General features: G+C 41.8%; 3 protein-coding genes across 18 annotated transcripts in view; all 3 read right to left on the bottom strand.

The window, feature by feature from the left end:
* Positions 1–14,813, bottom strand: part of LOC113137080 (uncharacterized) — a 28,683-nt gene extending 13,870 nt beyond the window's left edge. The window contains exons 1-8 of one of the 7 annotated variants that reach the window (XR_003296333.1): positions 14,639–14,813; positions 14,119–14,442; positions 13,693–13,977; positions 13,459–13,533; positions 13,210–13,347; positions 13,087–13,115; positions 12,506–12,704; positions 6,576–6,956 (exon numbers count right to left, since the gene is read on the bottom strand). Coding sequence is in view for 5 of the 7 variants with exons in the window: in XM_026318451.1 (XP_026174236.1) it covers positions 11,947–12,101; positions 12,683–12,704; positions 13,087–13,115; positions 13,210–13,347; positions 13,459–13,533; positions 13,693–13,977; positions 14,119–14,442; positions 14,639–14,717 (1,107 nt within the window). In the remaining 2 variants the exon portion in view is untranslated. Of the gene's footprint in view, positions 1–6,575; positions 6,957–11,602; positions 12,115–12,505; positions 12,705–13,086; positions 13,116–13,209; positions 13,348–13,458; positions 13,534–13,692; positions 13,978–14,118; positions 14,443–14,638 lie in introns of those variants that run through there. The other 6 variants (XM_026318451.1, XM_026318455.1, XM_026318454.1 and 3 more) reach the window with 6 other exon arrangements.
* LOC113137077 (uncharacterized) overlaps positions 1–18,698 on the bottom strand; it is a 49,224-nt gene extending 30,526 nt beyond the window's left edge. For 2 of the 8 annotated variants that reach the window (XM_026318435.1, XM_026318440.1), the window contains exons 1-2: positions 6,257–6,322; positions 5,322–5,449 (exon numbers count right to left, since the gene is read on the bottom strand). In XM_026318435.1, the coding sequence (XP_026174220.1) occupies positions 5,322–5,449; positions 6,257–6,303 (175 nt within the window). In that variant the 5' untranslated portion in view covers positions 6,304–6,322. Of the gene's footprint in view, positions 1–3,020; positions 3,384–3,763; positions 3,793–3,886; positions 4,025–4,135; positions 4,223–4,381; positions 4,667–4,807; positions 4,830–5,321; positions 5,490–5,723; positions 6,038–6,256; positions 6,375–18,388 lie in introns of those variants that run through there. The other 6 variants (XM_026318438.1, XM_026318442.1, XM_026318436.1 and 3 more) reach the window with 6 other exon arrangements.
* Positions 15,131–18,394, bottom strand: LOC113137081 (uncharacterized). 3 transcript variants are annotated; one of them, XM_026318457.1, is made up of 9 exons: positions 18,221–18,394; positions 17,701–18,024; positions 17,275–17,559; positions 17,055–17,114; positions 16,683–16,772; positions 16,555–16,583; positions 16,294–16,350; positions 16,075–16,143; positions 15,131–15,983 (listed from the first exon to the last, which is right to left on the bottom strand). In XM_026318457.1, the coding sequence occupies exons 1-9, from the start codon at positions 18,297–18,299 to the stop codon at positions 15,882–15,884; spliced, it is 1,095 nt and encodes a 364-aa protein (XP_026174242.1). In that variant the 5' UTR covers positions 18,300–18,394; the 3' UTR covers positions 15,131–15,881. The 3 variants fall into 3 exon arrangements, with proteins under 3 accessions (XP_026174242.1, XP_026174244.1, XP_026174243.1); XM_026318459.1 differs by having other exon boundaries at positions 17,287–17,559; XM_026318458.1 differs by having other exon boundaries at positions 17,701–18,021.
* Positions 18,699–19,546: the final 848 nt, after the last annotated feature.

Below are 19,546 nucleotides of genomic sequence, written 5' to 3'. Positions count from 1 at the left end.
TCATTTGTTCTACACGTCATGTAGGTGGGACAGATCAGCATCGTTCTCACTTTTTACACATATGCAAAGATAAAAACATCCAGTAAATATTTCTGCCTTCTATAAACAGGCTGATGCTCAAACTGCTGCAACTAAACTGAGCAAATGTTGATGATTCATTTTCTTTGAAGCAACAGACTAAATGTACAGGGTGTCAGACTTTGTTGGAACTGTGTCTCCACCCACTTACTGCTTATACCAAAATACATGTCCTGTGCACAGCTGTGGTTTGAACACAGTGATGCAAACTCACACTAGACTATTATTAATTCCCTGACACCTACAGTCCCCACGAGTCTACAGGAGCCCTGGTTGGTCCAGGGGCCTCCTGCACCAGAGCCTCTTGGTTTAGAGTCCGAGCTCAGTTAAAAGACACAAAACCATCACGGGGAGATTTTGTTGGGGCTGTGTCTCCACCCACTCACCACTGACACCAAAATACTCAGCCTGTCCACCGCCATATTTCACAACAGCTTTGTTTACATTCATGACCTCATCATGTGCTGATCACATGTGAGTCTGTCACGTCCTGTGCACAGATGAAACTAATGGGAAATGAAAACGTCTGATTGTCAGGCACAATGACAGAAATGATTCTGCTTTTAAATTTGAGTCTATAATGTGCTGCTACTCCAAGACAATGCAGTGCTGCGTCAACCAGTGTTACTTAGAAAACAGGAACAAACACAGGTGATGATATTTTAGTGGTCTGGGGGGGGGTGGACAACAGCAGCAGCAGAGCTCAGGTGGTTTCACCAGTTGTGGTTTGAACACAATGATGCAACTTCACACTGAACTATTATTAATTCATGCATTTGCACTAAGCTGCACTTAAAGTATATGCACATGCACACACAGCCAAAAACAGCCACCAGGCAGGGCCCGACCTCAGCTAGACGCCATCTACACATTAGATTTGTGTCCTGCTTCTGCCCGTATCTGTAAGACGACTGTTAAACTGTGAAACCTTTAAAGAATCAAGACACAAAATGGAAACAAGATGCAAAATGATCCTCAAGGGAGGCAAAAGCACCACAAAGAGACATGAGATGACTACACAGAGAAACCAAAACAAACACAAGTAGACACCTTTTGACCTGTTTGCACATACCTGTAGTCCCTCCATGGTGGCATTAGATGGTTAAACAATTACTGAGTGTCCTGGCTGAACTCAGATATTTCTACACATATATTAACAGATGATGTTTGAAATATTTTTTTGCATGAGGCTTTTTACAAAAACACCCATTTCTCCATGGCCTGTAGCAGGAGACTTTAAACCTTGTGTTTAATTAGCTGATTCTGTTGAGGTCAGGAGCTTTGCCTGCACATTTACAGTAATGAACACTAGGTCACATGTACAATATCTGATATCACTGTTGTATTTAATGAATTGTGCCAGAGCTAATTATAATATGGGAATCTGAAAACACAGCCTGTCTCTTACCAAACATGAAACCTGGCTCCGGATGTTCCAGTTTGTCCCTCATGACTGTGTTCAGCTGGTAGGACTCATCTGTAGCTGCAGGACTGGACTCTGTCCATACTCAGATGACCATGGTGGTGACTGATCTGGCTAGTTGGCCTCAAGTAGCTTTGGTTAGTCCAGTGTTCTCTTAAACTGATCACACAATTCAGGTTCTGTGTATTTATTTTTAAAGATTAGCTGGTTCCTAATGGTCCAAAACAACAAGTCATTCAGTGGACAGTCTCTGAGTCAGAAAACATCTGTTGCTGCTCCTTTAAGGTGGTTTGGATCAGCTGCTGCTCAACTTGGACGAACAGAGTTTAGGCGCTTTGCTGCCACCTCCTGGGCTGGAGTGTGAATCAGCTTTAAGTGAAAGTGAAAGTGAAAGTGACTTAACTGGCCAAGTACGGTGACCCATACTCGGAATTTGTGCTCTGCATTTAACCCAGTGTGCAACCAATGCTGCAGCACCCAGGGAGCAGTTGGGGGCCCGGTGCCTTGCTCAAGGGTCTCACCTCAGTCATGGTATTGAAGGTGGACAAGGCGCTGGCTGTTGCTTCATTTGAAGCTGCAATTTTCAGGTTACAAGTCCAACTCCCTATCCATTAGGCCACGACTGCCCCAGTGTACTGATGTTATTAATGCAGCAATGATATCAAATAGTGCTATATAATATTATGCCTGGGCGGCAATGGCGCCCTCAGAAAATTTTCACAGGGGTGGCCAGAGAAAATCTTGGGGTGGCACACCAAATTGGGCCTCTAAGTGGTACCTCAGATTGAGTTCAGCCCGTGGCTGTCGATGCATGTTCCTTGACTCTTTTCCATTAAAAACTGTTGGGAAACTGCGTGTCTGTGTTTCGGTGCTTACTTTCTTAGACTAATAGGATGAAATCGGTGCGGCAGACGTTCTTCATTGTCTGTAAACTGAGACACCACCGTGTCAGCACGCACTTTGACTAAAATAGCTCATAGACATTGTCAGTGTCTGCTAACGCTACTCTCAACTGTTTAAAAACCATACTAAAAAGACATGATAACATTAGGGCCGACACTACTTAATATTACAGCATTAATTTTCTTGCTAGTTAGCTTTCTGGACTGTCTGGACTGGCTTCAACTGAATAGCAGGCTGCTAGCTGCCAGTGTTAGCCTGCGAGCTCCCAGTGTTAGCCTGCTACCTGCCAGTGTTAGCCTGCTAGCTCCCAGTGTTAGCCTGCAAGCTGCCAGTGTTAGCCTGCTAGCTGCCAGTGTTAGCCTGCTAGCTCCCAGTGTTAGCCTGCTAGCTGCCAGTGTTAGCCTGCAATCTCCCAGTGTTAGCCTGCTAGCTCCCAGTGTTAGCCTGCTGCCACCGGATCAGGCCAACAGCACAATTCAGCTGCAATAGCTGGGTTTCAACCAGTAGGGGGGCAGTACCTGAGCATATTTCTAACAGAGTGTGTAGAATTGAAATAGTTTTGGATTAAAATGTGAAGATTTGGACCTGAATCAATCAATAACATGACAAAGCTAAATCAAGCTAAATGTCATTTATTATGCTCTATTCACATTTCTGCCATATGATGCTGACTGTTAGATTCATTAAGCTACTACACTCATTTTAGGTGAAAAGTCTCTTTACAGTCAGAAAAAGGAATTTGAAAAAGTGTGATGAAATGAGATGCAGCCATACTGTGACAAATGTCTTTGGTTTGGTTGGTTTGTTGATGGTAGCGTAGAGGTTTCTGGGATCAGTGGAGACTCCAGCAGAGAAAGACGCTTTCACAGTGTTTCCCAGTTGATCAGTGGAGTCTGACAGAAACAGAAGGCTCTCCAACGTTTTCATATTTCACTCTACCTTCATCTTCATCATCATCATCATCATTATCATCACGTCCCTGTGAAAAACAACACAACACACTGAGTCTCAGTTAAACCAAATCAGTGTTGGAGCACAGAGCAGCTGCAGAGGAACAGCTGGAGTTCAGTGCCTTGCTCAAGGGAACTTCCCTGAGAGTCAGTGGAGCAGATGAGAGCATCACTCATCCACTTTCCCAACACACACTCTCAGATCCAGGGATTCAAACCCACAACTTCCCAGTCACAGCCTCCTCTGACCTTCAGGCTTCCACTGAAGCACATTTAGCAGGAGGAAATGCAAACTAATCTGATATATCCAGCCCCCACAGTTCATAGTGAAGAGCAAAGAGCACAAACACTGCTTTGCTCTGGAAAGTCATCAATGTAGAAACATGTGATTTCTCACTTTTATACTCACAGTGTTTTTATCCATCTGGGTTTTCTTCCCTAAAAAGACAAAAGAGTCGACTTCAGCTTCAACAGAGAAAATCTCAAATGATTGAAACTGTCATTCTAATATTTCACCAGTGAACGTTCTCACCTTTAGTTCTCGTCCACACGTTGACGGTGACAACAATAATTATGAGAGTTGCTAAACCCAAAGAGACGATAATGAACCTCCACCAAACCGGAAAACCATTCAAACATTGTGGGTCAGTTTTCTGTTCTGGGCCAAATCCTTCAGGTTAAAGAGACAAGAATGTGTGTGTTGATTGACAATATCATCAAATAACAACATGTTCACATGGAAAATAAAGAAATGTAAAAAGGGAAAGAGAAAAAAAAACACCTGATGCTTTTGGAGAATCACCTGCTGTTGGTTTAGTTGTTGTTGTTGGTTTAGTTGTTGTTGTTGTTGTTGTTGTTGTGTCCTGACCTGAAAGAATCAACAACACAAGAAACTGTTCAGGTAGAAAACTCCTCATGTTTCCATCTGATGTAACTGAAGGTGAAAAATCATCTTCAAACTTCAAATCCATCAAATCAATCAAACTTTTAGGTGGTTTTAGTCTTAAACAGCTCATCATATTCTCACCTGTTTCCTCACCTGAGCTCTGACGTCTGAAGCTGAACTTCTGCACTTTTCCACTGACAGTATTTGTCACTTCACACTTGAATAATTTAAACCTTGATGAGTAAATAAAGTGAGAATCCAGAAAAGTCACATTGGCGTAGCAGTCAGTCTGTGATGTCTGGAAGTCTTTGTTATTTTGATCCACATCTTTATCCTGAAACAGCCACTTCACTAAGTGAAGATATTCATCATATGTTGACACTTGGCAGCTGAACGTCACTTTATCATGGAGCTTCTGTTCAGTCACTGGTGAAGATGGAGATATTGTGAGAGAAAGACAACAAGAGGAAAATGAACTTCATCACTGGATCATAATTATTGTGATGTTTCAGTATTTTGTTCTAACAAGACAGTTTGAGCTGAAAACATTATGATGGAAATACTCACTGGTAACAACAGACAGAACAACCTCAGACTCTGAATCTGATGTGTCAATATGTCCACAGGTGTAACGACCAACATCCTCAACTGTGACCTTCTTTAGAACCAGAGAACAGTTCTCTGTAACACTCAGTCTGTCTGGATTAAAATTGAAAATCTGACCCCGCATAAGGAGCTCAGCTGTTCTTGACTGTCCTGCATAACTGACGAACCAATAAGTTTTGTCACATTTATCCTGATCACTTTTCACACGTCCACAAGACAAAGTGACGTCGTCTCCATCTCTGACGTCGATGTCGATGAAGGAAACTTGTCCAGTTTCTGCTGCTTAGAAGTTGAGAGAGGAAAATAACAAACTAATCAGAACATGAGAAGATCATTTTAGATACAGCAGCAGTTTTTAAATGTGTCACTAACACAAACAACATGTTGATCTCAGCTTCACTAAATCAAGCTTAGTCAATAAAGCCCCACTGACAGAGTTGGAAGAATGCTCTGAAACTCTGACATGTGTCCTTACCTGGAAAGTCAATCAGCAGCATCACAAATAAAGACGTTATAATCCCTGTCAATTCAGCCATCGTTCTTCTCTCTCTCATTTGTCTCTTCTTCTCTCTCTCAACTGTCAGAGTCTCTGAGCTGCTGCTTCTTAAACATGAAGCATATGGACTTCACTCATTACTCACATGTCACTTCCTCACACCAACTTCTGCATTTTCCTAATTCCTTCTCTTCACCATAAGACTCAATATAGATTCAACTTTTAACTGAAAACTAAACAGATGGTTTGACTAAAATACAGTATCGTGCTACATCACTACTGACAGTAAACACACAGACTACTCGACTTTCTTTAGGTAGCATTAATGACAATAACAAATTAGCTTTTGAATTTTATCTCTTATACAACAGACAGATCAACCTCAGAGTCTGGACCTTGTTGTCGTCCTGATGTGTCAAACTGTCTGCAGGTGTAAAGACCAACATCCTCAACTGTGACCTTCTTTAGAACCAGAGAACAGTTCTCTGTAACACTCAGTCTGTCTGGTTTAGATTTGGCTTCACTGTGAATCTGTCCAAGTCTAACCAGCTCTACAGCTGCTGTGTTTCCTGATCCACTAAAGATCCAGGTCGTACCATCACATTTATCCTGATCATTAATCAGATTTTCACAAGATAAAGTGACGTCATCTCCATCTCTGACAGTGAAGAATAAAAGATTTTGTCCAGTTGTTGCTGTTGAAAAAGTGACAAATATAAAAACTAAACAGAAATAATAACATGATTATATATGAGGGTCATTTGAGATACAATAGAAATGTAGAAATGTCTCCTCTGTGGTTCCCAGAGTTCATTCATCTCAGACCAAACGTAGCTGTTACCAAAGCAGCATCAGTCGTATTAAAGCAGTTTTGGAATGTTTCTTTATTGAACATGTGTTATATGTGTCCTTACCTGGAAACTGAAGCATCAGGATCAGAAATAAAGACATTTGGATCCATGTGGATTCAGCCATGGTGCTGCTCTGTCTCTTCTACTTTGTTCATCTCTTGTTGTCGCGCTCTCAACTGACAAAGTCTGTGAAGTGGTTTCTGCCTAAAGATGGAAACACCCTCTTCTTCCTGTGACCAGTGAGACGTCACTTCCTCAGACTGACTGCAGCCTGTGTTTTCTTGATTGGCTCACATATCAGGTTTTAATCTTTGGAAATGTGTCAACAAAGTGAAAAACATTGAACTAAACTGCAGGAATTCTCTAGAATGAGACAAACCACCTGCTGCAGCTCAAAGTCCGACTTTAAAAACACTATTTGACTCATTTCTATTAGAGTCACCACGACCACTGCACATCATTGTACCAAGGAAACAACAAGTGCAAACTGTGTCTGTTCTATCAGTCTATTTGTGACATGTGGAAACTTAGACCACAGGACAAGAAGATGAAGACTCAGGAAACTAAAGGTGTGAAAACTGTTCATAAATAAACATGTTTGTGTCAAAGCTTCTTCCTTTGTTCAGACAGAGTTGATCAGAAACCAGACAGGACTCATGGTGATGTTTGACAGCACATGAACAGACAGGTGAAGAGTCAAACTCCTCGTCCACCAGAATCTGACTCTTGATGTCCATGGTGCAACATGGTGATACTGGAGCAGCTGTGAAAGAACACAGAAGAGATGATATTTTACTGCTCTGAGACCTGTTGGAGCCTGGTTGACGTCATTGTTTCTGAGAACTGAGGGGGACGTGTTGTGGTGAGAATGTGGCTGCAACAGCAGCACAGTTCTGCAGGTGTTACCCACAAACAATGAGCCAAGAAACATCAGGAACACAAGTGGTTAACACATCGACGAGCGTCCGACTGAACATCACTACATACTGGGCGTTTCCTGGTGGGCCCCAGGGTCTGTGCAAAGTGCATGTCCTGTTTATGTCTTTGAACCAGCCCACAGAGCAGGATGAGATCATGTGATTGGTCCACTGGCTTGTCTCTCATCTGAGATCAGCCCAACTCCTTCCCCCTCTCAGGCTGACACACAGAGAACAGACTGTAGACCAACACACTTGCAGGCAGAAGCAGAGCAGAAGTGGAGATGGGAACGATCAAAGCAAAGACAGAAAAAGTCCAAACTTTAGAAGTGGATGCAGCAAAATGTGCTCAGCTCCCAAACATGTTTGCTACAGTGGCAGCAGTTGTGCAACAGCAGCAGCAGCAGCTGATGTGCAGCAGGTGCAAGACGTGAACATCCTGAGCTGAGTGAGAGAGAAAGAGAGGGACAGACTCCTCCTGTGGAGGCTGAGGGACAGACGGACAGAGTCACAGTGTAGGAGCTGCTGAAGACGACCACACACACAGAGCAGAGGAAGTTATGAGGAGACAGAGAGGCTGTAATAAAGGATCTTCTTGGATTAACAACAGTGTTCACAGCATCTTTGAGAACAACTGAGAAAGGAAACTGTGCAGGCAGCACAACAGAGCAGAGAAAACCTGAGGCTGAATCAGAGTCCAAATCCAGGTCAGAACCACGACGTCAGTCCAGGCTGAGTGAAAAAGATCCAGACCATGGCTCCTAAAACGAAGGTATAATCCGATCCCTCTAGGAAAAACACAAAAGGGCAGAGTCCAAAATCTAAACAAGGTCAAAAAGCAGGTCAGTCAGTCCAAACAGAACAAAGGAGGTGTAATGTTCATCTTATCAGATATACACATTTGCAGACACACACTGGGTGAACACACTTCCTTCTTTATTTACTCTCTCCATACACTTGCACCTTGCTCTTCCTCTGCTCTAGCTCCCCCTACTGGTCACTACCCTATATCCCTCCTTTTCTTAGAAATATATGCTTATTCATCAAAATGAACCACATCTCAAAACTCTCAACATAAACTGAGCAATCAGTCTGCATACTTCCCAATACAGCATAGTGTCATTTCAATGATTATTTTGACTTAGCATGAACATCACTTAATAAACATCTTTGACTTAATCCTTCAGTGTGTTTCGGTTGTTTGAGCAGAACACAATTGCCTGCTTGGATCATGGTGTCCACTGCAGTTCGTCTTTTGTCAGCCGCCTGTCTACCCGTTTCCTTTTGATCAATATCTCTCTGTCTCACTGCAGCATCTCCCACTGCAGAGGAACTGATACTGCTCAGCTCTGGCAACTTAGTACGGAGTTGCCGACTGATTGTCCCTCAGAGTCAAATGGCCGATGCATGACGTTCATCTTTGATGCGAGTGTAATCAGGACTACACAAGCTTTAGCAACTCTGCTGGATACACTTCCTCAAACTGCATTGAGTTTCATCTGCTGCTGATATTCCTCTAATTCACGAGATGCAAAAGCTTTCGGGACAGTATGCTTTGCAACAAAGGGAATCTGCTCATCGTCACCTGCTGCAACTGGTGGTGGGTTCACAGCGAGACCAGAAAGTGAGTTGGCTGCATTCTGTGGGCCAGGTTTATAAATCACTTTGAATTTGTAGGGCTGTAGCCTTAGAGCCCAACGCTCAAACCTGGCAGGTGGTTATGACTTTGGTGAATAAATCACCTCCAACGATTTGTGGTCTGTTACCATTGAAAATTCTCTTCCATACAAGAACACAGGGAAGTTCTCACAGGTCCACACTATGGCCAGCGTTTCTATTTCACTTTGAGAATACCACCTTTCCACATCCGTCAAAGCACGGCTGGCGTAGTAGACTGGCTTGTATGCACCATCAGCTTGTCCTTGGGTGAAGATGGCTCAGATTGGTCTGGCATCTATGATTACCTGCGTGTCCACCTCCTGGCTGTAATAAGCCACCTTCAGTGCTTTGAATGCAGCCTCTTGTTCCTTCCCCCATGACCTAGTTGATCTAGTGAGACGCCTCAAAGGTTCTGCAATAGTATCCAGGTTGGGAATGAATTGACCACGATAATTTACCAAGCCAAGAAAGCTTCTCACCTAAGTGGCATTCTTTGGCTAGCAGGTGTTTTGCACTGCCTCCACTTTAGACTGTGCTGCCCCAACTCCATTCTTTGAGAGCACACGTCCCATGAATTCCATCTCTGTCATCCTGAAGACACATTTATCCTCGTTTAGTGTCAGCTGTTTCTCTTGCAAGCATTTCAGCACTTGATGCAAGCGTGCGTCATGCTCCTGCACAGTCTTTCCAAATACCACAATGCCATTGAAGATATTGTGGACTCCATCAATTCCCTGTAAATCTTGATGAATTACATGTTGGTACATTTCCGGAGCAGAGATGCCAAATGTGAGTCTTTTATATCGCCATAGGCCAGTGTGTGTGACGAATGTAGTCAGTGCTCATGATTCAGGCTCCAAGTCAATTTACTGATATCCCCATTTTACGTCCAACTTGGAGAATAATAATAATAATTCATTTTATTTATATAGGCGCCTTTCTGGTCACCCAAGGTCGCCTTCTAGATAAAAGATAAAACAAAATAACTTTTATGAAGATAACATTGAACAATATTAATAAAACAAAAACAGAGTCATAATTTAAGATACTTGAAGACAAATAACTTGAGTGGAGATTTGAGTGCAGCCTTACATCATGTAGGATAAGCAGTTCTAAATAAATGAGTCTTAAGGTGACATGTGAATTTAGTTGGAGAATCAAAGTTACAGATTATTTCCGGGAGAGAATTTCAGAGACGTGGAGCAGTACAGCTGAAGGCTCTAGAACCCATGGTGGTCAAGCGGGAAGGGAGTGTAACTAGAAGCCTTGAGGAGGAAGAGCATGAGGGGGATGGAGAACTGAACGAGCTCCGATAAGTAAGGGGGAGCGAGATTATGAAGTGCTTTAAATGTGAGGAGGAGAATTTTAAACTCTATACGGTATTTTATAGGGAGCCAGTGAAGTTGTTGGAGGGTGGCGGTGATGTGGTGCATTACGTGAATTTGGGCTATGATACAGGCAGCAAAGTTCTGAATAAGTTGGAGTTTATGTAGGAGTTTTTGTGGTAGGCCAGTTAGAAGAGAATTGCAGTAATCAATACAGGAGGTGACCAGAGCATGTATAAGAGTGGCAGAAATGTGTGGGTGAGGAACGGGCGAAAACGAGAAATGTTGCGTAGCTGGAGGTAACACAATCTGCAGATATTGTTTATATGGGTCTTGAAGGACAGAGTGCCATCAAGGATAACCCCTAGGATTTTAACCTGACGAAAGGGAGAAATTGATGAGAGTGAGTGAGAAATTGTTGGGCTTGGATTAGGTGGATTTTGATCCAATGAGGAGAACCTCTGTCTTATTGCTGTTAGGTTTGAGAAAATTGCAGAAAAACCAAGTGTTTATTTTGTTTAAGCAGTTGGTCAGACAGGAGGGTGGAAGAGCAGAATTAGGCAGATGTAAAGTTGTGTGTCGTCTGCATAACAATGGAAATGTATACTGAATTTTCTGAAGATAAGACCAAAAGGGAGAAGATAAATGAGGAACAGAAGGGGACCAAGGACAGAGCCTTGGGGAACACCACAGCTGACTGGTAGAGGCTGAGAGTGGAATTTTTTTAATTACACAAACTGGTTACGATCAGAGAGGGCCAAGAGAAGGTAGATTCAGTGCCATTGCCATGCTGCTGGCATTATCCTTTTTGTATGTTTCAAAATCTCTAAATCGGAAGAACAATCCACATTAAAGTGCCTTCATCCAAGAGCTTTAATCCTCGTCTCCATGTGTAATGTTCATCTGATCAGATATACATATTTGCAGACACACACTGGGTGAACACACTTCCTTCTTTATTTACTGTCATCATAAACATTCACGTTGCTCTTCCTTTGCTCTAGCTCCCCCTACTGGTCACTACACTACAGGAGGGAAAGTAGGAAGACTGGGAACATCAGGAGGTTGGAATGTTGGGGCTACAGGGAGCACACATGATGGTCTGGAAATCCAGCAAGGGCGATGACTGCAATCATTTTATTTTACTTTTATTACTTTTGTATTTTACATCATTTTCTGGTTCAAATGGTCAAAGTTCATGGACGGATTTATACGTCTGTCCCATAATCCCCAAAATTCAAACTCCTGACCCTCCACAGCCTATGTCAGCAGACTCTGATTTTATAGGAGGGGGTGGGGAGATGGGTGAGGGAGGATGGGGATGGTGGGTGGTTTGAAACCAAAGCTGCCACCAGATCAGACCAACAGCACAATTCAGCTGCAATAGCTGGGTTTCAGCCAGTAGAGGGCAGTACCTGAGCATATTTCTAACAGAATATGTAGAACTGAAATAGTTTGGGACTAAAATGTGAAGATTTGGACCTGAATCAATCAACAACATGACAAAATACTCATATCCATTTTATTGCAGCTGAAAAAAGCTGTTATTTTGGTTTAATCACTAATTGAATTGTATTAACTAAAGCCAGAATATGATTTAAGATTCAGAGTGTTTCTATATTTTACATGACATTCATCCTTTTTTGAAGGAAATGATTTGAATTCTTCATTGACCACTGCCAAACTTAAATGACTGGTGCACATATCAGCTCAGAGCAGCTGGAAACTTTTAGGACATTTCACCTACAGGTGGCGCTACAGCAACATGATGAATCTGCCTGACAGTTTGACACTTTCCTTTAAACACTGAGCCACTAGTCAACCTACAGCACCCCCTGCTGGAAACAGAGTTTTACAACAGTCCATCCTGATCAGGATCATAAAACCCTTCAACAAAATACACAGTGACCTCATGACTTGAGTTGGACTCATTTGGTTGGTTGCTGGGATCAGTGGAGGAAGCTTTCACTATGGCATAGGTTACTGTGTCACCTTCATCATCATCATCTTTACTCAGAGCCTGGAATGAAACAGCACCACATATATTACACAACAAGCTCTGACAACACAAGTGTCTCAGTCAAGGAAATGGAGCCACTTCCTCAAACTTTGCTTTATACGTTTTCACACCAGAAAACAAAACATCACTGAAGCCAGATACAGATGTTAAAACCACTGCATTTCAAACTAAACACACACAAATCAAAGTGATAAACCAACAGCAGCACATTCAAATACCCTGTAGGAAGCTCATCAAGCTAAATGTCGTTTATTATGCTCTATTCACATTTCTGCCATATGATGCTGACTGTTAGATTCATTAAGCTACTACACTCATTTCAGGTGAAAAGTCTCTTTACAGTCAGAAAAAGGAATTTGAAAAAGTGTGATGAAATGAGATGCAGCCATACTGTGACAAATGTCTTTGGTTTGGTTGGTTTGTTGATGGTAGCGTAGAGGTTTCTGGGATCAGTGGAGACTCCAGCAGAGAAAGACGCTTTCACAGTGTTTCCCAGTTGATCAGTGGAGTCTGACAGAAACAGAAGGGTCTCCAACGTTTTCATATTTCACTCTACCTTCATCTTCACCATCATCATCATCATCACGTCCCTGTGAACAACAACACAACACACTGAGAGTCTCAGTTAAACCACATCAGTGTTGGAGCACAGAGCAGCTGCAGAGGAACAGCTGGAGTTCAGTGCCTTGCTCAAGGGAACTTCCCTGAGAGTCAGTGGAGCAGATGAGAGCATCACTCATCCACTTTCCCAACACACACTCTCAGATCCAGGGATTCAAACCCACAACTTCCCAGTCACAACCTCCTCTGACCTTCAGGCTTCCACTGAAGCACATTTAGCAGGAGGAAATGCAAACTAATCTGATATATCCAGCCCCCACAGTTCATAGTGAAGAGCAAAGAGCACAAACACTGCTTTGCTCTGGAAAGTCATCAATGTAGAAACATGTGATTTCTCACTTTTATACTCACAGTGTTTTTATCCATCTGGGTTTTCTTCCCTAAAAAGACAAAAGAGTCGACTTCAGCTTCAACAGAGAAAATCTCAAATGATTGAAACTGTCATTCTAATATTTCACCAGTGAACGTTCTCACCTTTAGTTCTCGTCCACACGTTGACGGTGACAACAACAATTATGAGAGTTGCTAAACCCACAGAGACGATAATGAACCTCCACCAACCTGGAAAACCATTCAAACATTGTGGGTCAGTTTTCTGTTCTGGGCCAAATCCTTCAGGTTAAAGAGACAAGAATGTGTGTGTTGTTTGACAATATCATCAAATAACAACATGTTCACATGGAAAATAAAGAAATGTAAAAAGGGAAAGAGAAAAAAAAACACCTGATGCTTTTGGAGAATCACCTGCTGTTGGTTTAGTTGTTGTTGTTGTTGTTGTTGTTGTTGTTGTGTCCTGACCTGAAAGAATCAACAACACAAGAAACTGTTCAGGTAGAAAACTCCTCATGTTTCCATCTGATGTAACTGAAGGTGAAAAATCATCTTCAAACTTCAAATCCATCAAATCAATCAAACTTTTAGGTGGTTTTAGTCTTAAACAGCTCATCATATTCTCACCTGTTTCCTCACCTGAGCTCTGACGTCTGAAGCTGAACTTCTGCACTTTTCCACTGACAGTATTTGTCACTTCACACTTGAATAATTTAAACCTTGATGAGTAAATAAAGTGAAAATCCAGAAAAGTCACATTGGCGTAGCAGTCAGTCTGTGATGTCTGGAAGTCTTTGTTATTTTGATCCACATCTTTATCCTGAAACAGCCACTTCACTGACTGATGACAATGATCATGTCTAAACACTTGGCAGCTGAACGTCACTTTATCATGGAGCTTCTGTTCAGTCACTGGTGAAGATGGAGATATTGTGAGAGAAAGACAACAAGAGGAAAATGAACTTCATCACTGGATCATAATTATTGTGATGTTTCAGTATTTTGTTCTAACAAGACAGTTTGAGCTGAAAACATTATGATGCAAATACTCACTGGTGACAACAGACAGAACAACCACAGAGTCTGGACCTTGTCGTCGTCCTGATGTGTCAAACTGTCTGCAGGTGTAAAGACCAACATCCTCAGCTGTGACCTTCTTTAGAACCAGAGAACAGTTCTCTGTAACACTCAGTCTGTCTGATTTAGATTTGGAAATCTGACCCTGATTAATGATCTTAACTGTCCATCTTTGAAAACTGAAGAGCCAATCAGTTTTGTCACATTTATCCTGATCACTTTTCACATGTCCACAAGACAAAGTGACGTCGTCTCCATCTTTGACGTCGATGTCGATGAAGGAAACTTGTCCAGTTTCTGCTGTTTAGAAGTTGAGAGAGGAAAATAACAAACTAATCAGAACATGAGAAGATCATTTTAGATACAGCAGCAGTTTTTAAATGTGTCACTAACACAAACAACATGTTGATCTCAGCTTCACTAAATCAAGCTTAGTCAATAAAGCCCCACTGACAGAGTTGGAAGAATGCTCTGAAACTCTGACATGTGTCCTTACCTGGAAAGTCAATCAGCAGCATCACAAATAAAGACGTTATAATCCCTGTCAATTCAGCCATCGTTCTTCTCTCTCTCATTTGTCTCTTCTTCTCTCTCTCAACTGTCAGAGTCTCTGAGCTGCTGCTTCTTAAACATGAAGCATATGGACTTCACTCATTACTCACATGTCACTTCCTCACATCAACTCTGCACCTTCACTTGATGTAGGTGGAGCCTTTCAGCTTTTCCTGTCTCGGAAATTTTTCACAATTTCTCAACAGGTAACATCTGACTTTTGTCATGATTAAGACACTCAGGAAATGTCGTCAGCTCAACGTCAAAAAACACAATTTGACTCATTTCTATTAGAGTCACCACGACCACTGCACATCATTGTACCAAGGAAACAACAAGTGCAAACTGTGTCTGTTCTATCAGTCTATTTGTGACATGATCAGTGTCCGACTGTGTCATGTTGCACATATTTTGTACAGGATCTTCTCTGTTCATGTTCTGTTTAATATTTTTATTGCAAATAACTTCAAACAAAAACATGGAGATTTGTCTTTTGCCATATGACCTGTGATGACCAAGTTTATATCAATATTAGATGTTTGTATTTCACTGTTCTTGTTACTTTACATTGTGATACTAATAACCTGCTCCATCTCCACCTGCACTCAAAGATATTTACAACAATAAGTTACAAAATTATCATCAACATGGAAATAATATGTACAACACACTGAGATCAGAATTTCAGAAAATAACATCTATCCATCATCTGTACCCCCTTAGTCCTAACCAGGGTCCCAGGGATCTGCTGGAGCCTATCCCAGCTCTCTTTGGGTGAAAGCCAGGGGTCCACCCTGGACAGGTCCCCAGTCCTTCATAGTAGAACATAACAACTAGATGTTACTGCCAGTGGCCACACCTTTAGATTTGATGCAAATTCAACTGCAGGAAAAGCTCTGCCAGCTGTCAGTCATTTCTAACAGAAACAAGACTTTCTACATAGTGTGACCTGCAGCCTCTGAATAATTACAAACTGTATGTACATGGTAACAACACCAGGAACAACTGTCAAATGGTCTTCAGAACTTGGACTGCACAGAGAAGACAGCAGGTGAATTCTGCTAAAATTCACTCTGAGCATAAAAACAGTTTGTGTCTTCATCAGGAATCTGTCACTGACCAGTTACGCTGTAAAACAGCTGTAATGAAATGAGATGTGACTGTACTGTGGCCTGTTATTTGGTTGGTTAGTTGATGGAAGCGTAGAGGCTGCTGGGATCAGCAGCAGAAGAGGAGGAAACTTTCACAGTGCTGTAGGTCACTGCATCATCTTCATCTTCATTGTGAACCTGGAAGGAAACAGCAGCACAGAAATGACCCACTGAACACAACAGATTATGACCAACACAACACCACAGTGTCACCAAGCAGAGATCTCACCTGGGCTTTACTCTTGGTCTTCTTGGTGTAGCTGATGGAGGCGTAGGAAACTCCATCCTCAGGATCAGCCTGCACAGAGAAGACAACATGACGGCCGCTAAGGAACATGGGGACTGAGGTTCTGTGGTCCACGCTGGAACCATTTAGCTCCCAGGCAGAAGAACATTGGACCCATGAGTTATAGTGTGTAACTGTACAGTGTGTAGTGTGAGATCTCACCGTGTCCTGACTGGTTTCTGGACCAGACTGAGTCCCTGCTGTGTTTAAGCTCAGTCCCTGAACAAACAAACAAACCAGTCTAGTTACACTGAGTCAAACTCAGGTTCTGTGATGGTTGATCACATTCATGTTGGTGCACATGATGTTTTGCTCAGATTTCATTTTACAGAACCACTGTTAAAATAATATTCATGGAAAAGGACCATGTTTGTACTGTGAAGTCAAAAATGTATAAATCTGATGATTGAATTGACAACTCACAGCGCTTTCATCCGTCTGTGTTTTCTTTCCTGAAGAGACAAAACAGAGTCGACTTTATCTTCAACAGCAAAAATCCAGGTTCATCAAAACTTCCTGTTTCTAACAGTCTGATCAGTGAATGCTCTCACCTGTTCTTCTCTTATATCTTTGGACCAGCAGCACAATTATCACCAGCGCAGCTAAACTCACAGTCACAGCGATGAGCCCCCACCCCCAATCTGGAAACACAATAAAAACATCAACAACAACTGTGGCTGCAGATTTCTCCGTCCACAGCCACGAGAGACAGAAACTGATTTACACTTAATTCCACTACAGGGTCTAATCGTCTCACTGCATCACTGCAAACATGTTCAAGTGTTCATATTTGATGAAAAACAGATCTCATCAGTTTAGTCCATTAGTAAGTTCATTTAAAATTGGTTTTGTCAATGAAAAACCATCAAACATAAAATAAAAAGAACATTTAATTGAAATAAAACCATGAGATAAAAACTGACCTGGTAGATTTGAAGAATCATTTGTTGTTGTTGTTGTTGTTGTTGTTGTTGTGTCCTGACCTGAAAGAATCAACAACACAAGAAACTGTTCAGGTAGAAAACTCCTCATGTTTCCATCTGATGTAACTGAAGGTGAAAAAATCATCTTCCAACTTCAAATCCATCAAATCAATCAAACTTTTAGGTGGTTTTAGTCTTAAACAGCTCATCATATTCTCACCTGTTTCCTCACCTGAGCTCTGACGTCTGAAGCTGAACTTCTGCACTTTTCCACTGTCAGTATTTGTCACTTCACACTTGAATAATTTAAACCTTGATGAGTAAATAAAGTGAGAATCCAGAAAAGTCACAGTGGCGTAGCAGTCAGTCTGTGATGTCTGGAACTCTTTGTTATTTTGATCCACATCTTTATCCTGAAACAGCCACTTCACTGACTGATGACAATGATCATGTCTAAACACTTGGCAGCTGAACGTCACTTTATCATGGAGCTTCTGTTCAGTCACTGGTGAAGATGGAGATATTGTGAGAGAAAGACAACAAGAGGAAAATGAACTTCATCACTGGATCATAATTATTGTGATGTTTCAGTATTTTGTTCTAACAAGACAGTTTGAGCTGAAAACATTATGATGGAAATACTCACTGGTAACAACAGACAGATCAACCACAGAGTCTGGACCTTGTTCTCGTCCTGATGTGTCAAACTGTCTGCAGATGTAAAGACCAACATCCTCAACTGTGACCTTCTTTAGAACCAGAGAACAGTTCTCTGTAACACTCAGTCTGTCTGGTTTAGATTTGGAAATCTGACCCTGTGTAATGATGTCAACTATCTGTCCTTTATAATTGACGAACCAATCAGTTTTGTCACATTTATCCTGATCACTTTTCACATGTTCACAAGACAAAGTGACGTCGTCTCCATCTCTGACATCGATGTAGTTGAAGGAAACTTGTCCAGTTTCTGCTGGTTAGAAGTTGAGAGAGGAAAATAACAAACTAATCAGAACATGAGAAGATCATTTTAGATACAGCAGCAGTTTTTAAATGTGTCACTAACACAAACAACATGTTGATCTCAGCTTCACTAAATCAAGCTTAGTCAATAAAGCCCCACTGACAGAGTTGGAAGAATGCTCTGAAACTCTGACATGTGTCCTTACCTGGAAAGTCAATCAGCAGCATCACAAATAAAGACGTTATAATCCCTGTCAATTCAGCCATCGTTCTTCTCTCTCTCATTTGTCTCTTCTTCTCTCTCTCAACTGTCAGAGTCTCTGAGCTGCTGCTTCTTAAACATGAAGCATATGGACTTCACTCATTACTCACATGTCACTTCCTCACACCAACTCTGCACCTTCACTTGATGTAGGTGGAGCCTTTCAGCTTTTCCTGTCTCTGACTGGACTGATCAACAAACTCCTCCTTCACTTCAACAACACAAACTTCAGCTCAACATGTCAAATCAGCTGCTACACAAACTAAACTGCAGGAATTCTCTACAATCACACAAACCACCTGCTGCAGCTCAAAGTCCGACTTTAAAAACACTATTTGACTCATTTCTATTAGAGTCACCACGACCACTGCACATCATTGTACCAAGGAAACAACAAGTGCAAACTGTGTCTGTTCTATCAGTCTATTTGTGACATGTGAAAACTTAGACCACAGGAAAAGAAAAAGAAGAAGTGGCCTCTGGAAACTAAAGGTGTGAAAACTGTTAATGTGTTGAAACTTCTTCTTTTCATTTTTACACAGAATTTTTCAGAAACCTGACAGGAGTCATGGTGATGTTTAGAACTGCAACAAATCCTCGAGGAACTCGAGAAATAGCATTTTAAAAAAGTCCCTGAAGCAAAACGTTTGCCTTGAGGATTCATTTAAGTACTATCACTTCTGTTATTGGACCTGCACAGCTTAGGGATCATTGCTCTTTCTGTCATGTATTACACTGTAGTATTATTGTTTCAAAATGCAAAAGTATATTTTACCCGAGTACTCGACCAATCGCTGAAATATTCGGTAGAATATTCAACTCCTATTATGGTCCAGGGTCGGACTTCCTTTCCTGGAACTTTATTTTGGTTTTCTAGGGGAATTCTGGGGAATTCTGGCAGCTTGGACTCAGTGAGGCTAACAAGCCACACCTGTGCCCTATTACCTGTCATCTCCAGACTATTTATAGGAGGTCATTCCCTTTGTTTGGCAGCAGTTTATTGTCCCTCTTTCACCTGTTACTTTGTTCATGCCTTACCTCATATTGTGATGCTGCAGGAGTACGTCAGCATGCTACGGTAGTGGACTTAAAAAATAAAGACTCCTTATTTTGCACTTGGGTGCAGTCTCCTTCATTCCCCCTCCAGGGAAACTTAAAAACTCCAAAAACAATCGATAGCTACAGCTTTAGTCATGTTTGACAACAGGGGCCTGCTTTTGTCCCCATAAGACTGAGTCAACACTGAAGTCATGTGACTATTTTTACAATC

This window comes from Mastacembelus armatus, chromosome 24 (genome assembly GCF_900324485.2).
Source record: "Mastacembelus armatus chromosome 24, fMasArm1.2, whole genome shotgun sequence".
NCBI classification, from domain to species: domain Eukaryota; kingdom Metazoa; phylum Chordata; class Actinopteri; order Synbranchiformes; family Mastacembelidae; genus Mastacembelus; species Mastacembelus armatus.
Note: the sequence above shows the minus strand (reverse complement) of the source record. Positions and strands in the feature narration are given on the sequence as shown.

Excerpts from the sequence above, each read along its gene's own strand:
- LOC113137081 (XM_026318457.1), bottom strand. The coding sequence starts at position 18,299 with ATGAGAGAGAGAAGAACGATGGCTGAATTGACAGGGATTATAACGTCT. Across the intron at positions 16,144-16,293 it reads CAGAAACCAGTCAGGACACG|GCTGATCCTGAGGATGGAGT; the intron begins GTGAGATCTCAC and ends TTCTCTGTGCAG. Across the intron at positions 15,984-16,074 it reads AGACCAAGAGTAAAGCCCAG|GTTCACAATGAAGATGAAGA; the intron begins GTGAGATCTCTG and ends GTTTCCTTCCAG.